General features: G+C 32.4%; 1 protein-coding gene across 2 annotated transcripts in view; it reads right to left on the bottom strand.

The window, feature by feature from the left end:
- LOC114334642 (fibroblast growth factor receptor 4) overlaps positions 1-19,227 on the bottom strand; it is a 215,293-nt gene that overhangs the window by 134,869 nt on the left and 61,197 nt on the right. For both annotated transcript variants that reach the window (XM_050642874.1, XM_050642873.1), the window contains 2 exons: positions 10,215-10,354; positions 9,765-10,158 (listed from right to left, as the gene is read on the bottom strand). In XM_050642874.1, coding sequence (XP_050498831.1) covers positions 9,765-10,017 — 253 coding nt within the window. In that variant the 5' untranslated portion in view covers positions 10,018-10,158; positions 10,215-10,354. The remainder of the gene's footprint in view (positions 1-9,764; positions 10,159-10,214; positions 10,355-19,227) is intronic.

The raw sequence follows: 19,227 nt of genomic DNA, 5'->3' as shown, positions 1-19,227 counted from the left end.
TGCTATAGAGAAGTTAAAAAATATTGCTTTTCGGGGTCAGTTCTCATTATGGCTGTCATCATATTTACATTCTAGGAAAATTCTCGTTAAACTTAATGACTGTCGATCATATTATGGTGATGTTGATATTGGGGTTTCTCAGGGTTCAATACTGGGACCTTTAATATTCATATGCTATGTTAGTGATATGCCCAAATATGTCAGATCAAATAACATATTTATGTATGCAGATGACACAACTATTGCTACATCTGCTTCAAGTGTTGAGGAATTAACTGTCTTACTAAATGTTATATCAGAAGACTTTACAGGATGGTGTAAAAAGAATGCTTTGGTTGTTAATGCTAAAAAGACCACTAGCATGCAATTCTACTATAGACCTAACTCCAGTCATCAGTTCTCTATCAAAGTTGGTTCATTCGACAACTACCACTAAACTTTTGGTTTTGTATCTAGATAGTAATATGAGCTGGGAATCTCAAATTAATCACGTTTGCAAGAAAATAAATAGTAGCTATTACGCAGTTTTACAATTAAAAAGTTTTTTTACAATTGAACAGTTATTGAATATTTATTATGCAACTGTGTATTCTCACTTGGCCTGTAATATAAATCTTTGGGGTAGTGCTGTGAGTGCTACAAGAGTATTTGTCTCTCAGAAAAGGATAATTAGATTAATTTTCAATTTGCCATACAGGTTTTCATGTCGACAATATTTTAAAAAATATAACATTTTAACAGTACCTTCTATTTATATTTTTAAATGTATACTGTATGTAAAACCTAATATAACTACGTTTCATTCAAACTCTTATTATCATCAGTACCCCACTAGACAAAATGACTTTATAAGACTATCAAAACATAATACTGGACGATACGAAAAATCCCAGTATTATATGGGTATAAGACTTTTCAATCATCTTCCCAATGGTATTAGATCTGAAATAAATCCAAATAAATTTCGAGGCAAACTAAAATCGTACCTATTGCAAAATTGTTTCTATAGTGTAAGCAGGGCTGCTTTATCCATTAGGCAATATAGGCAGCTGCCTAGGGCGGCAAATTGTGAGAGGGCGGCACAGGGGCTTGAAATTTTGATGGGGGGGGGGGCAAGCATTATATAATATACAATACATTATATTATATGATGTAATAATGAAAACTGAAAGTATTTTTTGTAAATTTCAGTCATTTTCAGTTTCAGGGGAGGGGGCAACTGCCTCCCCTAACCCTATCAAATGACGCCCCTGGGGCGGCAAAAATACTGTACAAAAAATATTTGTATTTAAAAATTAAAATCGAATAACAAATATGTATATTCATCATTCATCCATCAATGAAATAGAAGTGAGCGTTCATTTCTAAATAAAAGAAATTGCATTCATATCAAAAATAAAACAAACATAGCATTTTGTTATCTTAAACCTAACACTATTCATCCAAAAAGAACGGAAGTCATAAATTTAGTGATTATTGGGCCGCCAGAAGCTCCGCAAACACGGTGAATTGACTGAAAACATCAATATTGCACATATTGCAGAAACTAAAGATTACCAGTAGGAAATCGAGTTAGAGTTGGGATTTTCAAACTGTATTATTACAAGGAGATAACATTCGTGTCGTCGCACTGATATAATACTCCAGCCAGGGAAATAAGCAAGAAATAGACCATGTTCGGGACAATGAAATTAATATCAAGGTAGCTGACTACTTTTTTAGTTATTGTGGACTTGACCTATAGGATGAAAACCTTCATGTTTCCTGCCTAGAGATCGTGTTTTTTAATTATTAACAATTTGGTGCAATCAATGCGATTTTTTCCATATTTTGCACTCAATTAAAAAGCTAAATAGTTGACATAAAATTGCAAAATTTATTTTTTTAGAAACATTGAAAAACCCTCACAATGACGATTTTTGAAAGTCAAAAAGTTAATTTGTTACTTCGTAAACTTCAAAATAACTGAAAATCGTTATTTATTAATAACTTTTCCTAAAACTAACTTAGAACTCTAGTGTTTCGCTTTACTCAAAGTTGGGTATTGGGGTACATAACAAACTCCCAAAATTTGAGACCGATCCATTAGTTAGTTTAAAAGTTAGGTATTCTATTTGTTTATCCCAGAGACCTTTGTTTGCAATAACAAATGACAGAAAATAATGAAGATAGGACACTTCTGCGTATTCCAAATGAAAATAGAAAAGTGATCCTATCAAAATGTATTAAGAAAAGATAAAAAATTATCTAATATAGTAAAAAATACTAGTTTATAAACATTTATAAAACATTGAAAACATCTTCTTACATAGGTATTCGGAAAGATGATATTTTACTCGAATTTTTAAAAATGTAGTTCAAATGATGATTAGTCATAGTAAGTGAAGGGGGAGCATCTGCGTTGATTGCACTAAATTGTTAGTAATTAAAAAACGAACGCGAACTCTAGGCAGGAAACATGTAGCTTTTCATCCTATAGGTCAACAATTAAAACAGTTGTCAGCTACCTGGCGGGAGCCGAAAAATGCCGAGTTCAAAAACTAAAAAAGCAACTTAAAACTACTACTAGTTTCTATATCTTGGGATCTACTCAATGAATTTTGATAATTCTTCTTTTAATTTGTATGTACTTTTGTGTAAATTACAAATATGCAATTTGTCTAGACATTTATTAATTAATAAACAGTCTAATTTTTTATACAATTTTATACAATGATACTATCATTGACTGCGTTCACCAGATGCAAACACATTCACAAATGTTTGCGCTTTGATTCTAAACTTGTTGACAGCGAACTGAACGGTTGGTTGTTTAGGTTAAAATTTGACATTTTGCTTGCTTGGTTTGAACGTAACCTAAAATAAATTTTCTCAATAAATACGTTTTTGAATTTATTTTTTTTATTAAAGGAAAAAAGAAAATTTATTTAATAGATAATAACGTAGCAGAATGTCTTCAGTAGCCTTTATTTTATATATAAAACCCTTATCAATATATTTTACAATATATACAATTTAAATTCCCGCCATATTTCAACACGTTTGCAAAGTTCAACTTAAATATCTTATGTTTGCAAAAATGGCGACCGCTTTCCAAACATGTTTGACGTTAGCAAGTCGTTCAGAACCATAAAGCGCAAACTGATTGCCAACGTTTGCATCTGGTGAACTCGCCCATTATTAATCGTAGAAAAAGTTAAGGTATATTTTAATGAATAAATTATGTTCAATAAATTATTATTTAACAAAAATAATTTATTCATTAAAATATCGGTACTTTAACTTATTCTATGATCATTAATAGTATGATAGAATTGATTAAAAAAATGACATAACCCAGACATCCAAAGTGAAAGTTATCCTCCAACACCAAATTGTTCTATATCGTCCATATAATGTTCAGAAAAAGGTCACACATTTTTGAGCGTCGGGTTTGGGGGGGAGAGGGGGGAGAAGTCGGTAAATTCGTAGTTTTTTACGTTTTTCGTCAATATTTCTAAAACTATGAGGTTTAGCATGAACAACCTTTTATACAAAAATGTTCTACAATAAATTTGAAATAAAAAATGCACCTATACATAATCCTTCTAAAATGAACGATTCCAAAGTTACGGCGGTAGTATTGTATAATTGGTCCAAAAAAAGGCCCTAACCTAGACATCCAAAGTAAAAGTTTTCCTCCAACACCAAATTGTTCTATATGATCCACATATTGTTCAGTAAAAAGTTACACCATTTTGAGCGTCCGGTTTGGGGGGGGGGAGATGGGGAAGAAGTCGGTAAATTAGTTATTTCTTTACGTTTTTCGTCAATATTTCTAAAACTATGTTTAAGCGTAAACAATGTTATATACAAAAACGTTCTACATAAAATTTAAAACAAAAATGGTCCTATCCTTAATTGTTATAAAATCAACGGTTCCAGAGTAACGGAGGGTGAAATGTGGAGGTTTTCGATATTTTTTATATTTCTTGGGTAATTGAAGATGATTTTGGGTGGTGAGGTTGCCGCTTCTTCAAGGGCTTATCACTAACATACCATCGGCCACTGAAATAGCAAATCCTGTTAAAGAAAATTTCTTTCAATCAGTAAAAATATTATAAATTGCTCAAATAATATAAAAAGTATCGAAAACCTCCACTTTTCACCCTCCGTAACTGTGGAATCGTTGATTCTATAACAATTATGTATAGGACCTTTTTTGTTTTGAATTTAATGTAGAACATTTCTGTATAGAACATTAAAGCATATTTTTAGAAATATTGACGAAAAACATAAAAAACTACTAATTTACCGATTTCTCCCCTATTTACCCCCCAAACCGGACGCTCAAAATGGTGTAACTTTTTACTGAATAATATCTGGACCATATAGAACAATTTGGTGTTGGAGGAAAACTTTTACTTTTAATGTCTGGGTTAGGCCTTTTTTGGACCAATTATAATATATTACCTCCATAACTTTGGAACCGTTCATTTTAGACGGATTATGAAAAGGACCTTTTTTGTTTCAAATTTAATGTAGAACATTTTTGTATAGATGATTGTTCATGCTAAACCTCATAGTTTTAGAAATATTGACGAAAAACTTAAAAAACTACGAATTTACCGATTTCTCCCCCCTCTCCCCCCTAAATCCGACGCTCAAAATGGTGTGACTTTTTTCTGAACATTATGTAGACCATATAGAACAATTTGGTGTTGGAGGATAACTTTCACTTTGGATATCTGGGTTTGGATCTAGTTATACCATACTATAATATGATTAAGCAAATAGGTATTTGGAAAAAATAATTTTTTCAAGAAATGTTTAAACAAAGTAGACCCTTTATTAATTAATACATTTATAATAAAATTGCATATATGTAATGTATGTAGAAATTACATACAAATTAAATTGTTAATAATTAAAAAAACGGACGTGAACTCTAGACAGGACACGGGTAGGTTTTCTTGCTATAGGTCTACAATAATTAAAAAAGTAGTCAGCTACCTGAATCTTTCAGTTATTATGAAAATGATGTAACAGTGTGAAATAGCTTCAGTGAGATAACAGTTAAAAAATAACGGCTACTGCTATCGCAACACATTTCTATCTTATACTAGTGCAAATTGCAAATTATACATAATCATAATTTTTCATTTTTATGTAAAACATTCTGTGTTTATTTTCACCGGTCAAAAGTGAATTCATACCATACTGTGATCAGTGTGATTTTTGTTCTTCTCACTTGTGTAAAATATTATTTTTTATAAATTCTATTTTCCTCATTTTAATACATTTCCAAACAATACATTTCTCATTTAAGGGACCGTTCAAGTATTACGTAACGCAGGTTAGGGGGGGGGGGTCAAAAATCTTCAAAAATCGCGTTATATAATACTTGAACGCCTAAATAAAAAATTCTGCTTGCATTTTTTTTCGCAAAAATGGTAAATGTTTGAAGGGCGGCTACTAGAGAATTGCCTAGGGCGGCAATTGACCTAAACCCGGCCCTGAGTGTAAGCGAATATATGGGTGATGTAAATAATTAATTCTATGTACTGTTTGTATTTTATCTTATAATAATTTTTAAGTGATATTTTGTATATGCATGTATCCTATATCATGTAAACGATCTTGAAGGACAAATTCTCTATTCTATTCTATATCTTCTAGAAATGTGTTTGTATAATATTCTCCATTTTATATTATAAATCGACCGCTAATAACACAAGTGGTTGATGCGGATAAATAAAGAACACATTTTTTCAGTCATGACAGCAATAAAATGTATTTTGAATTAAATAAATTACATACATACTATTTGTTTTGTCAATTCATTTAACTAAAAAAAATATTTGATTTGCCACCCCGTATAAATAAATATCTTAGTATTCATATTGCAGAATAGAAAATTGCATAACCTGCTCAAGCTCAAATGAGCTAGCACATGATTTATATTATCAAAAAATCATCGACTACATCATCACGCCCAGATGTATAACGTCACAAGTATTATATATATGCCAGAATAATAGTATAAAAATAGAAATCGGCCTGTTTCGGAATTTATTATTGGTCTCAAAAATAGACGATTCTCGAAAGAAATGGATGAATTTTACAATTTTGCTCCTAACTATATATTAGATTCTCTGATGTATTTCAAAGTGGAGATGTCTTAAAAAAAATGTTTTAAAATATCCCCAAGCTTTTTATATACGTGCCTAAATAATTTAGTCTCCATAAATTTGCTCTTATTAGTGCAGTCACTGAAGGTTTTCGCCTCCGATTTCGTTGAACCTCCATTGATTTTTATGAAAATTGGTGAGTAGTTAAAGAATACCGCAAGGAACAAAGGTGACATAACGCCAACTTGCGCTTTTATCCTGGGGGTCGATTTCACCCCTTCTCGGGGGTAAAAATTATTTTATTAAAAATGATACCATAAATCGACAGAGGGTCAAATTCTAAGCAAAATTTGTTATATAAAGTTATTAAAATAAATAAAAATTTTTGAGTTATTAAACATCAAAAATTTTAATTGTTCGTGAAAAGAATCCATGTTTTTAACCGATTATTCATAAATAACTCAAGAACTATAAGTTTCTTCAAAAAAGTTCTAATTACCAAAATTGAAGCTAATGAAAAACTAAATAAACTTCTAGCTTAAAAAACTAAACTAATGTTAATTTAAAGTGAGTTAGGGGTAATTGAATGTATATTTTTTAGACGAGTACTCAAATTTAAGTATTGAAGCTTAAATAACGGGAAAACGATCCATTTTATAAAATGTACGTGTTATACACTTATCCGAGAACTTCGCAATACCTATTAAATGAGCTCCAGGAGAAGTTAATACCATCAAAATTAAGCAAGTTATGATGAAAATAAGAGAGCCCTTGCGAATTTTTTAGGAAAAAGTGAAAAATAAAACATACGCCATTTCCACAAAAATTAAAATTTATAGTAATTCTTACTACAATTTCTTTATATTAGCATAAGTAATGATTTCAATAATTTTGACCGGTTTCGAATGCACATTTTTGAAAAAAAGATATAATTTAAGAAAATCAGAATTTTTAAAATTACTGTTTTTTCATTTTCTTTTGATAATAACTCCAAAAATACTCAATATACGTAAAAAATGATATTTAACCAAATTTTAGTTTTTCCTGTACCAAATATTCTACCGTTTTTATTATTTCCTTGGGGTAAAAAGTAACCGATATAGAAACGTTTAAATCTTAAATTTTGCTGCGACAACCATGTAATCGGGACTATTTAACCTTTTATTTTTAAAAAAGTGAGAGGGTTAAAAGGATAAATTTGACTTGGTTTATTATCCCTTGAAATTAGCTTTCAATTGGGTTTTAGGCGAATCTAATATCGTAAAAACTGACGGAGTAATTAAAAAAACAACACCATTTTTTGGAAAAATTTTTAAAAGATAAATTTTGAAACATTTTTGGTGCATAAACTTTTAACCCTATCAACTTGTTCGATGACTCATTTGATAGATATTTTTAAGTATTTTGACAAATGTTTAATACTTTATGTTATAAAATGCATAATTTTCCTGTTATTTCAGATTGAATATTAGGATTTGGGACTCGCCGAAAAAAATATACATTCAATTACGTATAGCTCACTTTAAATTAAAGCTAAAATGGTTTTTTAGTAACTCGTTTATTTTACTTTTTATTATCTTCAATTTTGGTAATTATAACTTTTTTCTAAAAACATACAGTTTTTGAGTTATTTATGAAAAATAGGTAAAAACTTGGATTTTTCTTACGAAAAATAAAAATTTTTGATGTTTAATAACTCAAAAAGTGTTGATTTATTTTAATAACTTTATATAGGGTGAGGCAGATAACTGGCCTATGAGAAATATCTCGAGAACTAAAGGCAACATAATCATGAAAATTGTAATAAAGGGGTTTTAAAGGATGATCTATTAACTAAAAATATTTTCATCTCTTTGCAACTTCCGGTTATACCGGAAGTTGCTTATAACTTCGTTTTTTTAAATGGGACACCCTGTATGTTTTTACATTTTTGGATTCTCTTCGATGTCTTCTTTCCTAAAATATAAGGTTTTGTAATATTGTACAGGGTATTTTAAAAGATAATTACGATTTTTTATTAATTTCGTAGCAACATTCACACCCTGTAGAATTGTAGTAGTTTGACATCTAAAACTCTACTTACGTTCAAATGATTTTTAATATACTCTACTATTGTTAAGAATCATTAGTATAGCTAAATTTTTAATTTTAGTATACAGGGTTGGTCGAAACTCGGAATGAGTATTTTCTGAGTTTTCTTAAATGGAACACCCTGTATTTTTGTATTGTAGTGAAATGATATTTTATAGTACATTTTTATTTCTTAAGCATTCCCTATTTCTAACTGCTTTAATTTGTGAGTTATTGGTGATTCAAGCTAAACATTAATTGCAACAAAAAATACGTAAAATTTTATTAGGTTGGCCTTGAAAATACTCAATCTAAAATAATTTTTCAGAAATAAATATAGTCCGTTCGCTAAACTCAGACTCAACTGGCTACTGATTTAAGCTAGTAATTTTGCCAATTTGATAAAATTGCCAAAAAAATAATTACTAAATAGTTAATAATTACTAAATATTTAGTAATTTTGCAAAATTTGTCAAAATTGGCAAAAAACAAAAAAGTTACGTACTAAAATCATTAGCCGTTTGCGTCTGAGTTTAGCGAACCGACTATATATATTAATCCAGACTGGTCCTTAAAATTACCAATAATGGTTTAGCTATCGAAATACCTACTTAGTTAAGATTGTTGGTGCGATTAACAATTAAGCACAAATTAAAGCAGAAAGGTATAGGGAATGCTTAAGAAATAAAAAAGTACCATAAAATATAATTTCATTACAATACTAAAATACAGGGTGTTCCATTTAAGAAAACTCAGAAAATACTCATTCCGAGTTTCGACCAACCCTGTATACTAAAATTAAAAATTTTGCTATACTAATGATTCTTAACAATAGTAGAGTATATTAAAAATCATTTGAACGTAAGTAGAGTTTTAGATGTCAAACTAGTACAATTCTACAGGGTGTTAATTTTGCTACGAAATTAATAAAAAAACGTAATTATCTTTTAAAATACCCTGTATAATATTACAAAACCTCATATTTTAAGAAAGAAGACATCGAAGAGAATCCAAAAATGTAAAAATATACAGGGTGTCTCATTTAAAAAAACGAAGTTATAAGCAACTTCCGGTATAACCGGAAGTTGCAAAGAGATAAAAATATTTTCATTTAATAGATCATCGTTCAAAACCCCGTAATTCCAATTTTCATGATTCTGTTGCCTTTAGTTCTCGAGATATTTCTAATAGGCCCTTTATTTGCCTCACCCTGTATAAAAAATTTTACTTATAATTTGTACCTTTATCGATTTATGGTATTATTTTAATTAAAATAATTTTCACCCCCGAGAAGGGGTGCTATCCATCCCCAGGATAAAAGCGCAAGTGGGCATCATGTCACCTTTGTTCCTTGAGGTATTCTCTAACTACTCACCAATTTTCATGAAAATCGATGGAGGTTCAACGAAATCGGAGGTAATAGCTCATATCCACCTTCAGTGACTCCACTATATATATATATATATATATATATATATATATATATATATATATATATATATATATATATATATATAAAGAACTGTAATGGGAAAATAATGATTACAAGAATAGTATTGCTAAATATTTGATTTAGGTACTTACCAACTACATCCACAGCAAAAGTAAAATTGATACATCCAACGATGTTACACACTAAACAGGTATAATTTCCTGCATCATTAGGCACCAAATCTTCCAACGTTAAGGAAACTGGGCTGATTTTGATATTTCCTAATTTTCTTGTAGGGGGAGATTTGTCATCTCGATACCACGTGATATTCGGCTTGGGATTTCCCTCAGCTCTACAAGTAAGCCTCACCATGTTTCCGGCAGGCTTCACTAATAGCCTCGGCATTTGGTTTTTTCGTGTAAAATATGGGGCTTCTAACACAGTCACGTTAACCTTTTTAATGACAAAAGAATTATTCGCCACACATGCATATACTCCACTCTTATGTTCCTTCGGATCAAATGTAAGTGAGGAAAGAGAGTCACTCTGAAAATAAAGTCAGTTGTAAAATTGTAAAATCACATACCTAATTTTTATGTTACCTCTATATTTGTTTCCGTTCCATCGATGCTACTTAAATATTTCCAAGTTATTCGTCCCAGATTTGTTGGACACACAAGAAGTATTGTGTTGGGCCTTATTACGGTGACAGTTTGCGGGATGTCAACGTCCTCATCATCACCTGAAATAAATCAATTAACATTAGGCCTGGATCCCGCGTACCAAAAAAATTTTTATTAATAGCAAGTTGAAAAATTGTCAATAGCTTAACGGTGTCTAGTCGGACAAACTTTGATGTACGGGAACACTGGAACAGGGGAAGTTTTAATTGTGGAACAATTTAAAAATTTGGAACGTCAGATTATGAAAAACTCCCATGTATTTTGTCGGACAAAACATCCAATTGATTTGTTACCCTTTCATTAAACTCACGTGCAAAAAATCAGAATCCTATTTATCACCAACATAATTCCTGTCATTTAACATGCTCCACGTGTCGGGCGTATTAAAATGCCCAGTTGGTGTTAAATAGCAGTGTAATTTTTGCATGAGAGTGTAATGAAATGGTAACAAATTAACTGGAAGTTCTGTCCGACAAAATACATGGAACGTTTTCGTAGACTGACGTTCCAAATTTTTTACCTGTTCCACAATTAAAACTTCCACTGTTCCAGTGTTCCCATACATCAAAGTTTGTCCGACTAGACACCGTTAAGCTATTAACAAATTTTCAGCTTGCTATTAACCAACTTTTTTGGTATGCGGGATCCAGGTCTACATGCACTGTAGGTAGGTAACATACATACTGACGCGGTTCTAGACTCTAGATATACTACACTTTATTGCCACACTGATTTTTATAAACGAGTTAAGGGGTGTTTTATCGATTTTGTTCATTTTTGTCTGGACCCATAACTTTGGAACCACTTTGTATATTTTTTGATATGTGGTACACATAATATTTCTCATGTAGAACCCAAACCATCCAACTACTAATCACGAGAAAAATCAAAAAAGAAAAATAAAAAACTTCAATTTTCAAAATCCAAGTCAATAAATTGTCTGCGAAAAAAAATTTAAGCGAGCTATTAAACTTCTTTTATGTGCTCTTTTTAAATATTCAAACGGATTTCGAAAATTTCAATATACAGAGTGTTGTTTCAAGGTCACAATGAATTTATATTTTTTGTTAATCAGGATCTGGATTTTTCTTGTGATTAGTAGTTGGATGGTTTGGGTTCTATATGAGACATATGTGTACCAAAAATAAAAAAAGAATGTGTGTACTTTGTACGCACGTAAGAAGTTATTCGTCTATTATATGATTTCAACGAAATCAATATACTTTAAACAGTTTCTCTACTACTTTCCAAAAATTTTTATTAAAACAATACCAAAAATTAAAAAAATCAAAGAATAAAACACACACAAACACATTGAAAAATGCCACAAATGATTTCTGAACAATATTTGTTGCCAAAAATTTTAAATGAATACGTATTTTCTGAAAAAAATTATATATTAATATACTTACAATCATAAAATCTATAAAAAAAAATAAAAAAAAATGATATAACTTGCATTGGGCTTGAACCTACTTCCCGCGTATCCCGCCGTACGAGAGTCAAAGCGATTTCAAACTGCACCACCTTCGCGTATACGTCATGTGGGAATATACACAAACTGAACAACTTTTTGACATTTTGTTTATATGAATTTTTATTAGTTTGATTTTTGTCGAATTAAAATACAACAATATATAGAGTAAGAAAACGATACATTAGATGAAAATTTGTAGAAATTCTGTTCGTAATCAGATTATGTAAATTAAAGAATTGCCTACTAGGGGTATAGCATAGCAAGTACTAGGTAAGTATGGTTTGTTCAACAGTAAATGGTTTGAGTTCAATTAGTGCGGTCGTAAATATTATTAAATTTATCTGACCTGGCCCATTGTTAAGACCCACCCGGAGCGATAAGCCACCGAGGTAGACAGAGTTGATCTTTTGCAATTAACACTGACTAGACGGTACTCCCATAATAAAGCCTAAAATAAATTTTACCTGAAACCGGGCCTTTTATACTATTATCGGTTAATCCGGGCTGTTTATAGTGGTAACTAATTGAACTTAACCATTTACTGTTTAACATACCATACATTATTTTTTTTTTACATTTTCCAAATAGGTATGAAGATAATTTTTTATTGGAATACAACTGAAACATTTAGAATTACGTACCTGTGGCTTTTCAAAATTATTTAAAAAGTCACTATAATTATAAATTTGATTGTATTTCTGTCCTCAAAACAATAAAAACTAATATTATACAACATTTTTGTTTACCGATAACCTCCATATTGAACAATTATTGACAGATCATTTCAACACCCAATCAGATCCCGTATAAAGACTAATACCAAACTGTCGGTGTGCGCATGCGCGCAGATCAATATAAATTCACCCTCAATCTCAATCGCGCCTAAAGAAGTATAACTTAAAAAAAATACATTGTGGTTCTAAAGTTATAAGTCCAGAAGGAATGGGCAAAATCGATAAAACACTCTGTAACTCTGTTATAAAAATCGGTGAGGCAATAAATGTAGTGTATCTAGAACCGCCTTAAAACCGGTAAAAAAAAATAATAAAGCTGGAACTGGATAGGGACGAGCCTCTGATCGAATATCGCAAGAGAAAGGACAGAGAATCAGTATCTCCCCCAAAGGGAAAAGCGGAAGACATGGAGAAAACAATGGAAACAGAACAAGAAACAACAAATAGCTTACTGAAACAAGTTTTTAATGAAATAAGACAAACAAGGGAGGAAAATATGGTTTTTAGAGATGAAATACTAGAATTAAAGAAAGAAAACAATAAAATAAAGACAGAACTCGAGGAAACAAAGAAAAAGCTAAATATTTTGGAAATTAGGGTAGAACGGTGTGAAAAGGGAATGAAGCAAAATAATTTAGTAATAACGGGTCTAAAAATAGATACGCATGATGAAGCTGCACTAAAAAAAATGACAAACTTTATCAAACAACACTTGGAAGATAACACAAAAATAGAGAAAGCAGTTAAACTGGGAGACAGAACCTGTCTATTGAAAATGGAAAGTATAGAAGAAAAAAATAAGGTGATGAAGAAGAAATGTAAATTGAGACATATCAAAGGGGAGAAGATTTTCATAAGCCAAGATATGACAGTCTTAGAAAGAAATATTCAGAAGGAAATAGGGGCAAAGTGTAAGGAATTAAGAGACATGGGGAGAAATGTTAAAAGGGACTACAATGGATTAACCGTGGATGGTAATGAAAAATGGAGATGGAGAAAAGACGGTAAAGTAGAAACATTCCCAAAAAACTAGCTCTTGAAAATCAAAAGATAGTACCACTGGAAACACATTCGGCAATGCAAACGGCTAACGGAAACGAAATAAGACACACAAAAGAAAAAAAGAATCTCAATAAGAAGAAAAGAACGAAACCCATTAGAATGGGATCTTGGAATATTAGAACCATGCCAGCAGTAGGTATGATGCAAGAAATAGCCCTTGAAATGAAAAAATATGAAATCGAAATCCTAGCCCTACAGGAAATACGATGGAAGAAAGAAGGAAAAATTGAGAAGAAAAACTTTAGCATATATTATTCGGGAAAAAACAAACAGGGAACCAATGGTACGGCATTTATGGTGAACAAAAAAATGAGGGAAAAAGTGATACAATTCAAAGCAGTTAATGGAAAAATATCTTACATAAGAATAGAAAATAAACAACCCAACATCTCGATAGTCAATTGCTATGCACCCACGGAAGAAGCAAGCCAAGAAGATAAAGCAGAATTCTACGACATCCTGGAAGAAACCTGTGAAAATATTCCGAGGAATGACATATTAATAATATTTTGTGACTTCAATGCAAAGATCGGAAAGGAGGATTATAATCGTAATGTAGGGGGCAAAGAAACCATTCATGAAACTACGAACGATAATGGAGAAAAATTCTGCAACCTAGCAGCAGCAACAAACACATATATAGTTGGTACTAGGCATAAACATAAAAAAGAACACAAAATAACATGGATGATACCAGGAAGAATGGATGGAAACCAAATAGATCATATTTTAATTTCGAAAAAGTGGACACAAATAGTACAAGACGTAAGGTCATATAGAGGGGCAAATGCGGACACAGATCACATATTGTTGATAGCAAAATTTAGGATGAAAATAATCAGAGCAAATAACCATGAAGAAAGAAAAAGGAGGAAATGGTATATAACCAAACTGTAAACGCAAGAAAAAAAGCAACAATATACAGAACAACTTGAACAGAAACTGGGTAGGTACGAGAACATAGAAATAGAAGAGGAATAGAAAAACATAAAGAACAGCATAATAGAGACAGTAGAACAAAGAATAAGATTCCAAAAAAAACAAATAATCGAAAGAAAGGTTTGAAGAAGAATGTGACCAAAAAAGTCAACTGAAGCACATAGCAAGAAATAAATTGCTACAGAGTGCCGAACAGGAACAACAGTAACAACTGGACCAATATAGAAAAGAAAAACAAGAAGCATTGAAACTCTATAGAATAAAGAAGAACACATGGATCTCCGAACAAATGCAAGAATTAGAAACGAATAATAAAGACAACAAGAAATTGTTCGAATACATAAAAAAACAATACAGCACCAAAAAAACTGTCACAAAAATAAACAAAAAAGATTGGGAAAAACATTTCACGGACCTATACAAAAACAAAAACAAGGCAGATTCAGATGATGAGGATAAAATAAGAGATAACAGGGATGAAGAGGAAGGCGCACCTACTTATCAGGAATTCATGGAGGTACTAAAACAATTAAAAGTAAACAAAACGCCAGGGCCAGATGAAATCAACAACGAACTGATCATCAACGGAGGAGAGGAGCTCACAAAGCGAATGCACAAGTTAATGGTTACAATTTGGAAGGACGAAAGCATGCCTATAGAATGGAAAAATGGACATATCGCACCAATATTTAAGAAAGGAGATCCAACTAAGTGTTGCAACTACAGAGCAATTATGCTACTAAATACAACGTATAAGATATTGACCACAATTATAAGAAACCGACTAAATCAATAAACAGAGAAAATTATAGGACCATACCAACACGGCTTTAGAAAAGGAAGATCAACAATAGATGCAATACACGTACTAACACAAACAATTAAAAAAAGCTGTGAACATGATATAGAATTACACATACTATTCATCGACTTCCAACAGGCCTTCGACAGCATATACAGACAACAATTATTAAAGGAAATGAAAAAAATGGAGATACCTGCAAAATTAATAAGACTAACTAGAATGACAATGAAAGACTCAACAGCAAAGGTTAAAACAAATGAGGGAGATACAAACGACATCACGGAGACAGTCTGTCAACGACACTAATATCGCTCTAGAAGGAGTAATTAGGGACACAGGACTGAAAAAGACAATTATTCAAAGCTCAACACAGATCATAGGATATGCGGATGACCTAGGACTGGTAGCACGAGATAAAAAAGACTAGAAGAGGCACTTTTAACCCTGCTAAGAGAAGCAAAGACGAGAGGATTAATAATCAATCAGAATAAAACAAAATACCTCATAAGCACAAGAGAAAATTTAAACAGAATAACAGAAATAAAGATAGGTGAAACTACATTCCAGAGAGTAGATTGTGTCAAATACCTGGGGTTGATGGTAGACAGCAAAAACGGAAGGAGTATAGAGATAAACGAAAGAGTTAAAGCAGGTAATAGAGTATATTGGAAATATCACCGACTACTCAAGGACAAAAACCTGAGCAAAAAAAACAAAATCAAAAATATATACAGCAGCAACTAGAGCAGTGATAGCCTATGGAGCAGAAGTAATGTGCCTTACGAAAAAAGACGAAGAAAATTTAAGAATAATTGAGAGAAAAATTTTGAGAAGAATACATGGTCCAGTCAAGACAGAAACAGGGGAATATAGAAAGCTGATGAACCATGAAATAATAAATATAACTGAAGGAGAAGATATAGTAAAATTTATTAAAGCACAAAGGCTCAGATGGTTTGGGCACAAACAAAGAAGAGGGGTAGAAGAACTGATCAGGAAGATAATGAACTGGAGACCAATAATAAATAGACCAAGAGGAAGACCAAAAATAAAATGGGAAGACCAACTGCTAGACGATATATCAAAGATGGAAATTGCAAACTGGAGAGAAAAGATTCAGGACCGGAGTGAGTGGAAGAAGATAGTAGAGAAGACAAAAAAAAATCACAACCTATGAACGACGACCTAAAGGAAACTGCGGACTAATCCACCGCGTGAAATGGATTAAAAGAGCTCATAGTATTTGAGCGACCTATACTCTAACAAGAGTGAACGGTCCATATATAATATATCTACAACCGCCTTAGTGACCTGTATTTGCCATTCCAGTATTTAATAATACTTGGGGAATAGTACTCACGTAATAACGCAGCACAAAAGTGATTCTAACCTACAGAAAAATTAACCCGTGTTGAGCTGCCCCCCCCCACTTGCAAAAATTAAAAAATAAATAATAGCCCTAATTTATGAGCTATTTATGAGCTCTCATATTCCGCAAATTAAAAATTTTGAGCTCGTTACACTGAGCATGAATTTAATATTTTAGTGGGGGGCTGACATGGTGCCACCTTGCGCGTTACCCTGAGGGTGGATACCAACCCTTCTCGAGGGTGAAAATTATTTTGTTAAAAATAACTCCACATATCGATAGAAGGACAAATTATAAGCAGGATTTGTTATATCAAGTTATTAAAATAAATCAATACTTTTTGAGTTATTAAAGATTAAAGATTTTAATTATTTGCAAGTTTTAGTTTAGTTTAGTTTTAGTTTTTCGCAAATCACTGAAAAACTGTAGGTTTTTACAAAAAAGTTAATAGAAGTTTAATTCGTATAGTTTATATTCTAACAAACGGGTGCAGAGAGCTGATTACTCACTCACCTTAAACTCTAAAATCAATGAAACTGAAGCGAAGCAAAAAAAACCCAATAATACCTTTTATCTCAAAAAACGTTACAGAATCGGAGCTTGGAACGTCAGGACCATGTATGAAGCGTCAAGACTAGCGCAAGTAGTAAAAGAAATGGAAGAATTAAGGATACACATTATGGGGCTATCTGAAATAAGATGGTTTGGGAAAGGAGGGACAACAATATCAAACGGAGGAGTGCTGTTACACTCAGGAAACGATATAAAAGAAGACAGGAGGAATGGAGTTGGGATCCTTCTAAGTAAAGAGGCAAAAAGAGGGCTAATAAAATGGCATCCTATATCAGACAGACTAATAGTAGCACAATTCAATTCTCAAATAAGAAAGATAACGGAAGAGACTAAGTTTTCACTCTAATGGCATATAACATATCCCACCAGAATGAAAACAATGGGAACCTTCTTTGGTTACACCTCCGAGGCTTCTACAATTTGCAAGCCATACGGATGCTGAGACTAAGGAAGATGAGGGAATTCTACAATTTACAATTCACGTCACATCTGCTCAGCGCGGTAAAGTTCCAACGAGACTGGTTCCCTTCATACTCCACACAGAGTAAATGTAAATCAAAAATGAATAACCATTTTCAATTTCGTTGCAAAACGAAAATACAGCCGAACCATATTCCAGTCCAATCAGAGAGTGCTGCAAGCACCTCTACCGGTTTCGAAACTTATTAGTCTCTCATCAGGAGGCACATATGCTGCTCTCCCTGATCCAACCAAAACAAACCTCAGCGTGCAGTCCCGAATGCGTGAAAGAAAGATAACCATTATTCAATGTTACGCACCGACAGAGGTAAGCGCAGAAGATGAGAAAGAAAATTTCTACCAACAATTAACAGATACTATCGGAAAGGTGAACAAAGGAGATATACTAGTAGTCATGGGAGATCTGAACGCGAAAGTTGGCAAAGACAACAAGGGAGTGGAAACATGCATGGGAACACATGGACTAGGGAATAGAAACAACAATGGAGAGAAGCTCATAAAACTTAGCCTAGAAAACAATCTTGTCATTGGAGGAACGATTTTTCCACACAAAGACTGCCACAAAATAACCTGGATATCACCAGATAATAAAACGCAAAATCAAATAGACCACATTTTGATTAATAAAAAATGGAGAAGTAGCCTTCTAGATGTACGAAATAAAAGATCAGCAGATGTAGGAAGTGATCACCATCTACTAATAGCAGAAATAAAAGTAAAAATTAAAGCAAAACGCGTGAGTAAACAATATAACAAACGAAGAAGATACAATATACAACGACTGAAAGACAGTGAAACCCAAAAAATGTGGAGTAACAAAATAAAGTTGAACACAGAAACTGTAAACAACACACAGACAAATATAGCAAACAAATGGGAGATGATCAAAGAGGCTGTACACCAAACCGCACAAGAAGTGTTGGGCTACAACGAAGAAAAGAAATCAGAGTGGCTAAGTGATAACACATGGCAACTGATAAAAAAGGGGAAAGACTTAAAAGCCGAACTAAATAGAATACAAAAATTAGAAGATAGAATCAGAATAACCCAAGATTATGCAGATACAAATAAACAAGTAAAAAAGAGCGCTAGAAATGACAAAAGAAAATGGACAGAGAAGATGGCGCGCTTAGCAGAAGAGGCAGCCGAAACAAATAATCAGAGAGAGCTATATAGAACCACTAAATGTCTTGCAAACAAGAACTTCAACAGTGACAAACCACTAAAAGACAAACAAGGACAACTGCTTACAACAACTGAAGAGCAAACACGAAGATGGCATGAGTACTATAGCGAGCTTATGACAGAAGAAGAAAATGAGCCGCCGTTCCAAGAGGGTAACGACGTAGAGCCAAATGAAAATTATCTAAGGATAAACGAGGAAATTCCAACGAAAAAAGAAATAGCTGAAGCAATCCGGCACCTGAGGAACAACAAAGCAGCGGGAATGGACGATATCCCAGCAGAACTGTGGAAAGCGGACACTGAGAGAA

Source organism: Diabrotica virgifera, chromosome 2 (assembly GCF_917563875.1).
Source record: "Diabrotica virgifera virgifera chromosome 2, PGI_DIABVI_V3a".
Lineage (NCBI taxonomy): Eukaryota > Metazoa > Arthropoda > Insecta > Coleoptera > Chrysomelidae > Diabrotica > Diabrotica virgifera.
The sequence above is the reverse complement of the archived record's forward strand: the minus strand, read 5'-3'. Positions and strand labels throughout refer to the sequence as shown.